Genomic DNA, 11,017 nt, shown 5'->3' on the forward strand with positions numbered 1-11,017 from the left:
GGATGTTGTTGGCGTCGATGGAGAAGCTGACTTCGATGATGGGCTCTCCACGCCGCGACGGGGGCAGGCCGCTCAGCATGAAGGTGCCCAGCAGGTGGTTGTTTTTACTCATGGGTCGCTCCCCTTCATAGACCTCGAACACAACCGTATCTTGGTCGTCTTCCGCCGTGGTGAATTCCATGGTTTCCTTGGTGGGGACCGGAGAGTTGCGTTTGACCACGGTGGCCATCACCCCTCCGACCGTGTCAATCCCCAGAGACAGCGGGGTCACGTCCAGGAGGAGCATGTTCTGCAGACCCTGCGACCGGTTGCCTGTCAAGATGGCCGCCTGGACAGCCGCCCCGTAGGCCACGGCCTCGTCTGGGTTGATGTTCTTGCTCAGCTCCCGCCCGCTGAAGAACTCCTGCAGCAAAGTCTGGACCTTGGGGATGCGGGTTGAGCCTCCCACGAGCACGATGTCATGGATCTGCTCCTTGCTCACGTTGGCATCCCGCAGCGCCTTCCCTAAGGGCTTCAAGGTGGCCTGGAAGAGGTCGGCGCACAGGTCCTCAAAGCGGGCCCGGGTGACAGTGGTGTGGAAATCCACCCCCTTGTACAGGGAGTCGATGGAGAGGGCGGCAGCGGTGCCGGAGGAGAGTGTGCGCTTGGCCCTCTCGCAGGCCGCCCTTAGCCTCTGCATGGCCTTCTTGTCCTGGCTGAGGTCCTCCTTGTGTTTCCTCCTGAACTCCCGCACCAGGTGATCCACCAGCTGGTTGTCAAAGTCCTCCCCGCCCAGGTGAGTGTCCCCTGCCGTGGCCTTCACCTCGAAGATGCCGTCGTCCACCCTGAGGATGGACACGTCAAAGGTGCCGCCGCCCAGATCGAAAACGAGGATGTTACGATTCCCTCCCCTTTCCCTGCTGGCCTCCAACCCATAAGCAATGGCGGCCGCGGTGGGTTCATTGAGGATCTTCAAGACATGGAGGCCTGCAATCGTCCCGGCATCGATGGTGGCCTGACGCTGGGAATCGTTGAAGTAGGCTGGCACCGTGATGACGGCCTGGGTGACGGGGCAGCCGAGGTAGGCTTCTGCCGTCTGCTTCATCTTGGCGAGCACCATGGCGGAGATCTCCTCAGGGTAGAAGGTCCTCTCCTTCCCCTGGAAGGACACCTGCACCTTGAGCTTCCCGTGATCACTCACCACCCGAAAGGGCCAGTGCCTCATGTCTAGCTGCACCAGGGGGTCCTCAAACGTGCGGCCAAGCAGCCGCTTGGCATCAAAGACGGTGTTCTGGGGGTTGAGGGCCACCTGGCTCTTGGCGGGGTCCCCCACCAGGCGCTCCGTGTCAGTGAAAGCCACGTAGCTGGGCGTGGTCCGGTGGCCGTGGTCATTGGCGATGATCTCCACCTTGCCCTGCCGGCACACCCCCACGCAGGAGTAGGTGGTGCCTAGGTCTATCCCCACCGCGGGTGCCTGGGCCTTGCGCATGGTCGGGGGTGAGGCTGCAGTGCGCGAAGAGGGCCGCTCTTCCTGGGGCTTGCTGGAGACGGAGAGCTGCTCCCATGGGTTCCTTCCTGCCCCTTGCCCCCACCTCAGGGGGTTGGCAAATGAACTTCCATTGGGGCCTGGTTCTCCGGGGCAACCTGGGAATACGGTCTCTGCCCCGCGCTGGGTGGCAGGCGCTTCCCCACCTCAGCCCCCCAGAGACCTGGCTGCCCTTACTGCCACACGTGTCACAATAGGATGAGGCCACCAGCCTGCTGCTGCATTCCCCCTCCCCCATTACCAGTGGCCCAGCGTGTAACCCTGTGGGTATTACTGTCATCCCTGGAATTGAGTGTTCCCACCATCTTACTGAGGTGCGACTGTGCTGGGGGGCAGGAAGCAGGGCAGGAAGTAGGGGGGTTCCAAAGAGAATCCTGAAATAGAATCCTCGAACTGGAAGGGACCTCGAGAGGTCATCGAGTCCAGTCCCCTGCCCTCATGGCAGGACCCAGTACTGACTAGACCCATGGTCCACAACACGGTGCCCGCGGGGGCATTTGTATGCGCCTGCCAAGTGCTCGGGGCTGGCCTGGCCCCGGGCACATGGCGCACGGTGAGCGCCGGCCCGGGGAGCGCCGCGGATTGGCCGCCCGCGCTCTGGGCGCGGGCGCTTGGGGGGGCGGAGAGTGCTGGTCCCAGGCACGCGGCGCTTGAGGGTGGGGGCGAGCGCCGGCCCCGGGCGCGCGGCGCTTGATGGTGGGGGCGACGGCCCCGGGCGCACAGCCCTTGGAGGGGAGAGCGCCGGCCCCGGGTGTGCGGCGCTTGAGGGTGGGGGCGAGCGCCGGCCCCGGGCGTGCAGCGCTTGGGGGAGAGCGCCGGCCCCGGGTGTGCGGCGCTTGAGGGTGGGGGCGAGCGCCGGCCCCGGGCGTGCAGCGCTTGCAGGGAAGAGCGCCGGCCCCGGGCGTGCGGCGCTTGCGGGGGAGAGCGCCGGCCCTGGGCGCGCGGTGCTCGAGGGTGGGGGCGACGGCCCCGGGCGCGCAGCCCTTGGAGGGGGCACCGGCCCCGGGCGCGTGGCTATGGGGGGGCCCTGCCCCCGGGCATGCGTCTGTGGGGGGTCCGCCCCCAGGCATGCGGCTATGGGGGGGGCGCCCCCGGGCGCGCAAGTGTCCCCGCCCCCTGGCGCCCGGCGGGCGAACGGCCACGCCCCCTGGCGCCCGGCAACCTCCCATGGTTGGGGACCACTGGACTAGACCATCCCTGATAGACATTTATCTAATCTGATCTTAAATATTTCCAGAGATGGAGATTCCACAACCTCCCTGGGCAATTTATTCCAGTGTTTAACCACCCTGACAGTTAGGAAGTTTTTCCTAATGTCCAACCTAAACCCCCCTTGCTGCAATTTAAGCCCCTTGCTTCTTGTCCTGTCCTCAGAGGCCAAGGAGAACAATTTTTCTCCCTCCTCGTAACACTGTTTTTGGTACTTGAAAACTGCTATCATGTCCCTCTCAGTCTTCTCTTTTAGCTTGTGGTCCACTCTGACCCCTAGATCCCTTTCTGCCATGCTCCTTCCTAAACAGTCGCTTCCCATTCTGTATGTGTGAAACGGATTGTTCCTTCCTAAGTGGAGCGCTTTGCATTTGTCCTTATTGAATTTCATCCTATTGACCTCAGACCTTTTCTCCAGTTTGTCCAGACCATGTCGAATTAGGACCCTCTCCTCCAAAGCAACTGCCACCCCTCCCAGCTTGGTATCATCTGCAAACTTAATAATCATACTCTCTATGTCATCATCAAAATGACTGATGAAGATATTGAACCGAACCGGCCCCAGAACAGACCCCTGCGGAACCTCACTTGTTATGCCCTTCCAGCAGGATTGTGAACCATTAATAACTATTCTCTGAGAATGGTTATCAGCCCAGTTAGGCACCCACCTTATAGTAGCCGCATCTAGGTTGCATTTCCCTAATTTACTGATAAGAAGATCATGAGAGATCAGGTCAAATGCCTTCCTAAAGTCTAGGTATACCACGGGTATGGACGATGGAGAGGATGGAGAGAGGGTGGTCTCAGTGGTGGCAGATGGCAGAATGAGGAGCAATGGGCTCAAGTTACAGAGAGGGAGGTCTAGGTTGGATGTTAGGAAAAACTATATCCCTAGGAGGGTGGGGAAGCACTGGGATGGGTTCCCTAGGGACGGTGGTGGAATCTCCATCCCTAGAGGTGTTTAAGTCTCATCTTGACAAAGTCCTGGCTGGGTTGATTTAGTTGGGGTTGGTCCTGCTTTGGGCAGTGGGTTGGACTTGATGACCTCCTGAGGTCTCTTCCAGCTCTATGATTCCACGAGCTGGGAAACCGTGGCTTATCAAGGGAAACATAACAGAAAGAGGAGAGCTTGGATCAAATATAGGCTCGGCCAACTTCGAGGGTGTTATTTTTATAATTTCGACCAACAATATCGGTTTATTGCTAATAAATATATTTTTTAGATTTGCCGCCATTTAAATGTCACCCTTGTGTGAAATTAGGAGGGGGAGCCTATTTTCCCCATTTTTTCCCCATTTCAATTTTCACAGCTGCGGAAAATTATGGGTGTGGGGGGGGGGGGTAGACAATTCTTTAATGACAGTCGATGCCGGGGATCCAAAAATTAAAATCTGTAACACAAATGCTCAGCGTCGCATGTCAAAATACACAAAGTAAATATTCTGAAGTCAACAGATTGTGCCTGCTGTTCCAATTCATTCATAGGTCCGTTGGTAACCAGCCTCATTCAAAAGTCTACATTGACTGGATTTGGACACTAATCCATTCTCAAGCAGCGTTTTTCTTACTGTGATCTAACTATACATTTGATTTATTACCAGGAGAAGTATTTTGTGTGGTTGGTTTGTGGGTGTGCAGGGGAATCAACGTTTACCGATCAAAAATTGATCCTTTCAGGCCTTACTATTTATATTAGTACAGCCAAGTGCCTGGCTGTCAGGATATAAAGCCAGACACTTGTACCTAGCTCTCGCATGATGCTTTCCAGCCCTTGCCCTCAATGTGATTGACAGAAGAAGGCAGTACCATTGTACCCATTTTATATATGAGGAAACTGAGGCACACAAGAGCGACATGGCATGCCCACTGCCCTCCAGCATCAGAACCAGGCCAAGAACCCCAGTCTGAATGCTAGGGTTGTGCTTTATTCACTAGGCAACATTCCTTCTACAAACCCTAACCCTAAACCCTAACCCTAACCCTCACATACTGCAAGTGATTACAGCAGACTGGGCGCAGTGAGTGGCTATTTTGGTTGCCTCTTTGGGCCACTCCCAGCTGTATATGAGCACCTAGCTTATAGGGGAAAGGACAGAGATTCAAAATGATCTGGACAACCTGGAGAAATGGTCTAAGGCATACGTGCGGTGCCATCCTCGGGCGCAGGGCGGGTGAGCGGCCCCTGTTCCGGGCGCATGGCACATGCGCGGTGCCAGCCAGGCACGTGGCGCAAGTGTGGTGCCACCCCCGGAAGTGCAGCACGTGAGCGGCTCTGCCCCCGGACACCCGGCAGCCACGAAAGGTTGGGGACCACTGGTCTAAGGTAAACAGGATGAAGTTTAATAAGGACAAATGCAAAGTGCTCCACTTAGGAAGGAACAATCCATGTCCCACGTACAGACTGGGAAGCGACTGTCTAGGAAGGAGTCCTGCAGAAAGGGATCTAGGGGTCATAGTGGACCACAAGCTAAATAGGAGTCAACAGTGTGACGCTGTTGCAAAAAAAGCAAACATGATTCTGGGATGTATTCACAGGAGTGTTGTGAGTAAGACACAAGAAGTCATTCTTCTGCTCTGCTCTGCGCTGATTAGGCCTCAGTTGAAGTATTGTGTCCAGTTCTGGGAACGACATTTCAAGAAAGATGTGGAGAAATTGGAGAAGGTCCAGAGAAGAGCAACAAGAATGATTAACGGTCTAGAGAACATGAGCTATGAAGGAAGACTGAAAGAACTGGGCTTGTTTAATTTGAAAAGGAGAGGATTGAGGGGATGTGATAGCAGTTTTCGGGTATCTAAAAGGGTGTCACAAGAAAGAGGGAGAAAAATTGTTCTCAGTGGACAAGAAGCAATGGGCTTAAACTGCAGCAAGGGAGATTTAGGTTGGACATAAGGAAAAACTTCCTAACTGTCAGGGTCGTTAAGCACTGGAATAAGTTGCCTAGGGAGGTTGTGGAATCTCCATCTCAGGAGATATTTAAGAGCAGGTTGGACAGACATCTATCAGGGATGGTCTAGACAGCACTTAGTCCTGCCGTGAGGGCAGGGGACCAGACTCAATGACCTCTCAAGGTCCCTTCCAGTTCTAGTGTTCTATGATTCTAGATCAAAGGGGGTATTTCAGTCAGAGAAAACAGAGGCTACCCCACAGCGTGGCAAGTGAAACGGATAGTTTTGTGCCACCATACACAGGACCGGGACAAGCTGGGTTCTAGTCCTAGCTGGGCAAATCCCTTCCCTGCTCCCTGCCTCAGTTTCCCCATCTGCCCAGTGGGGATAAAGATACTGACCCTCCTTTGTGAAACACTGCAGGATTTGCCCGTGAAAAGTCGTCTTCTGCGGTTGCTCATTTGGAGCCAGGTCAAGGGGCGGGGGGCTTACAGACTTTCCCTCACCCCCAAATACATTTCACTAGAACCCTTCCCAGGGCTAATGATACCCAGGATTTTATTGCAAGACCCGCACTGTTTGGCATTTAAATCCTGAGCTCCTGGAGTCTGGTGATTACGGGAAAATCATTTGACCCCTCCCCTGCCATAAGGCTATTTCCTTGCCCTGGTGGCTGCCGAGATAAAGCCGGGGAACGTGACCCCCGAGAAGCTCTGCACTGGGAAGTGAAGGAGCCAGTGGTTGAAAACCTCAGGAGCTGAATGCCAAGCTTGTCGTTTTGGGGGTGGGAGAGGGGCCACCGGCTCACCTGCCCCGCCCCTATTCCAACCCTTCCCCATCAGCGGCCTCTGTTGACCCAACTCCTCCCCTCTCCCCCTCTGCACTGCAGAGTCAGCCCTGGAAGGGTCCTTGTGCTTACATGCAGGAGGGTGTGTGTGTGGGGGGGGGGGTATTTCAGCACTGCACAGAGGGGTGCAGGACGGGGGCGGATTCACGCACCCCACCTTTCCCCACTGTGAACGAGGCAACCGGCCGCGCCATCCCCCCTCCGGCAAACGGCCCGCTTTCGCATTTTGAGCTGCCTTTCCCGTCCTCCTGCACTGGGGAGTTAGGAGACATGAACTCCCCCATGCCTGAGTGGGGGGGGGGCTATAAAAGAGAACTGGGGAGGGGGGAGTATTACAAGGAAACTGTTGATGCTGGGGAGGGGAGGAGGCCCTCTTTTTTCCGCACTGTCCTCCCCCCGCTCCTCTCTATAAGCCACCATGAACGACAAGCTTCCCCCTCACCCCAACATGGCGTGCCTGAAAGCCCCAAGCCCGGGTCAGGTTGGAGAAGGAAAAAGGCTACTACAGCTTTACAGTAGCGCGAACTATAGAGCCACTGTTTCGGCGGTGACCTCGGGGGTCAAAGGTGAAGGGTTTCCCAGGAGCGTCTTTGATGAGAGCCATCTTTGATGAGAAAGGCGCCTCTATACAGATGTCCCATAATTACCATGAGAATGTGCCGCACATGGTAGGGAAACGCAGCCCCGAAAGGGAGATTTAATGGAATGTAATTAAAACGGCCCCTTGCGCCGCGCTTTCGCTCGCACGCTCTCGCTCGCATCGGGCCCCACTTTAACCTTTTCAAGGCTTGCTTCGTGACGAGCGGCACAGAGGGCCGGCGCGCCCCCGTCCCCCACCGCCTCCCCGCCCCTGGGAAGCGCCAGACAAGCTCTGGAGAGAAAGTCGCCGGCTCTGTGGAAATACCTCCCTGGCCGCTCGGCTGTGGAAATCGAGGCCTCCCCGTCCCAGCTCGCGGCACCCGCCTCAGCCGAGGGTGCCGGTTCACTTGCCAGTCGCAGTCCCTGGCTGTTGCTGATGTGAGATAGTGCGAAAGCATCGGGCACGCTGCGGGGAGAGGTGTGTGTGTGTGTGAGGAGACAGGTTGTTGGGGTGGGGGGGGGCGGGTTATTTTCAAAGGGGTGGCTGGCATGAGGGGATCGGGGGCTGCACTTTCTCCCACATTCTGCCTATGGGGGGATTTTAGCCTCCCACCAAGGCCGGCTCGAGACATTCCTGCGCCGCGAGCAGTGTGCGCACGACGCATGCACGGCCCCGCCCCCTGGTGCACGGCGCATGCGTGGCCCCGCCCCCTGGTGCACTGTGCATGTGCGGCCCTGCTCCCTGGTGCATGAACGGCCCCGCACCCTGGTGCACGGCGCATGCGTGGCCCTGCCCCCTGGTGCACGACGCATGCACGGCCCCGCCCCCTGGTGCACTGCGCATGTGCGGCCCTGCTCCCTGGTGCATGAACGGCCCTGCCCCCTGGTGCACGGAGCATGCATGGCCCTGCCCCCTGGTGCACGGTGCATGCATGGCCCCGCCCCTGGTGCACGGAGCATGCATGGCCCCGCCCCCTGGTGCACGGCGCATGCGTGGCCCCGCCTCCTGGTGCACGGAGCATGCATGGCCCCGCCCCCTGGTGCACGGTGCATGCGCGGCCCCGCCCTCTGGCGCTCTGCGCACCTTACAGCTGCCATCAGGCACCCCCCATAGGTTGGTGCCCCGGGCAGCTGCCCGGCTAGCCCCCCCCCCTTAACCTGGCCCTGCTCCCAGCGTTGCTGCGTTAGCCCAGACGTGAGTCACAGCAGGATTCGGCCCGGCACAAGTCAGTGGTGTCTACACGAGGGCGCTGGTGCGGTTTCACTATTGGTAAAATCACATTAGCCAGGCCTGGGGGTGGCGAGTACCTGAGGAATGGGGAAGGCTCTGCTTTCCCCAACTACCACTCCGCCCCCAGGATGCCTGCCGTAGGCGTACTGGGGCGGAGTGTTGCTGCCTGCCCTCCCCCTGGTCCGGGGCTGGGGAGACGGAGGCCTGCACCCTCACCTCCTGGTGGTACTCGGGAGGGGGTGTGGCTTGCCTCCTGGGGGTGGGGCCTGGGCAGAAGGGGCGGGGTTTGTCTCCCCCAGCCCTACCTTCACCCACCACCCATGGGTAGGCCCCTCTCTGGCACCAGTCCCCCTCTGCGGCTCTCTCCTTGAAGTGCTCCAAAGGGGACTTATCTATGGGCTGTGGTCACGAGCAAGGGGAGCATAACGAGTCCTGAAATGCTGCCCAGGTCAGATGGAAACTGAGCTCCCTTCTTACCCCTGGGTGATTCCAGGCAGGGGCATCAACTTAGAGAATTCTTGGGAGGTCGGGGAGACAAGAGGCAAAGTCAAGTCTCTCCCCTCCCCCTCCCGGAAAGACCCTATTCCGATCCCACACACCCCTCCCCTGCCAGGGACCCTGGGTCTCCCTCAGCCAAGGAGTCTCCCCTCTTTTACCTTCCCAGTGACTCGGTCGGAGGTGCCAGCCCTCAGTAGACATCGCTGTGCCCCACCCTACAGGCACACACTCCTCTGTGCACCAGGTTACAACATCTGGGCTCCGGCCAGAGCCCAAACATAATGATTTCAGGCCCAGTTCAAACTTGTAACACGGGCCCCCTCCCACACACACACCACAGCAGCCGGACCAGGTCGAAATTTAGCAGCATCGTGACTGGCATCACAACGTAAGAATAGCCAGGCTGGGTCAGAGCAAAGGCCCATTGAGCCCAGCGTCCTGTCTTCCGACAGTGGCCAATGCCAGGTGCCCCAGAGGGAGGGAACAGAAAAGGGAATCATCATGTGATCCACCCCCTGTCGCCCATTCCCTGCCCCTGACAAACAAACACCATCCCTACCTATCCTGGCCAACAGCCATTGATGGACCTAACCACCATGAACTTATCTAGCTCTTTTTTGAACCTTGATATAGTTGCGGACTTCACAACATCCTCTGGCGAGGAGTTCCACAGGTTGATTGTGTGACACTCCAGAAGCAGCTGTACGGATCCTCTGGCTCTTCGGCCCATGAAAATCTAAGCAAGTTCAATAATGCACAGCTGGTTCTGGGCCCAAGTTGGGACACATTTGCAAGGGAAGGTTGGAGCGGCAGAAGCTGGCCCTGCCATGCCCGCTCAGGCGCTAGATGGAGGATGCCAGTCCTCAAGGCTGTCTAGGCAAGCATTGCCCAGCCTCTGTAAAATTCACTTCCCCTAAAGAAAACTCCTGACACTTTTATGTTTGGGGTCACTGGGGGTGCAGATGATCTTGGAAACACCCTCCTCTTCCTCTGCTCTGGCTGCCTTCAAACTCTCGCCTCTGTCTGATGAACACCCTTGACTAAAAAGACAGATAGGCTAATATAGCTGTAATCCGCCTTGCCTACACTTGCAGGCCAGGGCCAGGCACGGTTGCTGCCCGAGAGGTTAATCTCCATGAAATCAGCCCTTCAGCCCGGCTTTTATGCTCGCGTCAAGATGTCAGGGACAGATTCCTTCCACTTGCTGGGTCTCCGGGGGAGTTGGGGAGGGGCGGATATTTCATATGTGTTCTGGTCACGGCCTACCCCCAGAAGGTAGCTACGCCCGTGACATCACCGGCTCTTTTGGAATGTGCCAGTCGCCGGCGCGGCGCTCGGGAAGGCTGCCGTGTCGTACGGCTTTGGTTCCTGGAATCCAGCAGGGTCAGATGCCTCCAAGCCCTCACTGCGGAGGGAGTCAACGCAGGCAGCGGTGGCTTCCCCACCCGGTGGATGGCAGCAGACGGCAGCTAGACCGGGACTTCTTGCCTCCCTGCAGAGCCCCCCAGCAGCAGGACCAAGTCGGCCCGCGGAACTGCGGAGGGACAGGGATGTGAACGGTTAACCGGTGGGGGCTGGCGCGTCCCCGGTAGGTCCAGCTTGGATGCGCCAGCCCAACCGGAGCAGGCCCCGCCCACGGCGGTGGGGGGGAAGTGTGCTTTAGCCCAGCTGGGCTGAGGCGCCCCCCTCCCGTTCCCCTCCGCCCTGTTTAATTGGTTATCCAGTTAAACTGAAGATTTAAGCGGTTAACAGATTTAATGGGATTTTACATCCCCCTCTGCCGCAGTAGCCAGGTTTCTGGCTGGGCTCCCTACCCTCGCATCGCCCCTTCGCCGAGCCGTTGCAGAAGCCGCAGCCTCGCAGGGCCAAAGTCAGCGCCATGGAGACAAGCGTTGGCTTGGGGCGAGCCATTGATTTAAAGCAGGAACCTCCAGCAACTCCGGTCGCGGGCTCGAGGCCACAGAGTCGGAGCAGGGAGGGGCACGCAGATCTCCAGCAGCCTAGGGCCTCCATCGCACCCACCGAGGTCCTCCCTGCCTCAGCCAGGCACGTCTGCCCTGTCTCCTGCCTTTGGGGCCTCTGCCTTTCTTCAGGGCCTCGCCCAGGTCCAACGGCTTGACCAAGCCTTTGCCCCCCTCTCTCCACTGTTGCACGTGTCACCTGGGAGAGCCCTCGCCCTGGGCTGGAAAGATGAGCTAGCGGGTCAGTTTTCCATCCAAGCAGCTCTGCTCCCCGGCTGCAG

The 11,017-nt window shown here is 58.2% G+C and overlaps 1 protein-coding gene across 1 annotated transcript in view; it reads right to left on the reverse strand.

Annotated features, from left to right (window-relative positions):
* The window catches only part of LOC102455840 (heat shock 70 kDa protein 1A-like), a 2,212-nt gene extending 512 nt beyond the window's left edge, over window positions 1-1,700 (reverse strand). Inside the window, exon 1 of the mRNA XM_006134687.5 lies at window positions 1-1,700. This exon is cut by the window's left edge and continues 512 nt beyond it. Within this exon, the coding sequence (XP_006134749.3) occupies window positions 1-1,468 (1,468 nt within the window). The 5' untranslated portion in view covers window positions 1,469-1,700.
* Between the last annotated feature and the right edge of the window lie 9,317 nt (window positions 1,701-11,017).

The sequence above is a fragment of the Pelodiscus sinensis genome, chromosome 22, assembly GCF_052426305.1.
Source record: "Pelodiscus sinensis isolate ZL-2025 chromosome 22, ASM5242630v1, whole genome shotgun sequence".
NCBI classification, from domain to species: domain Eukaryota; kingdom Metazoa; phylum Chordata; order Testudines; family Trionychidae; genus Pelodiscus; species Pelodiscus sinensis.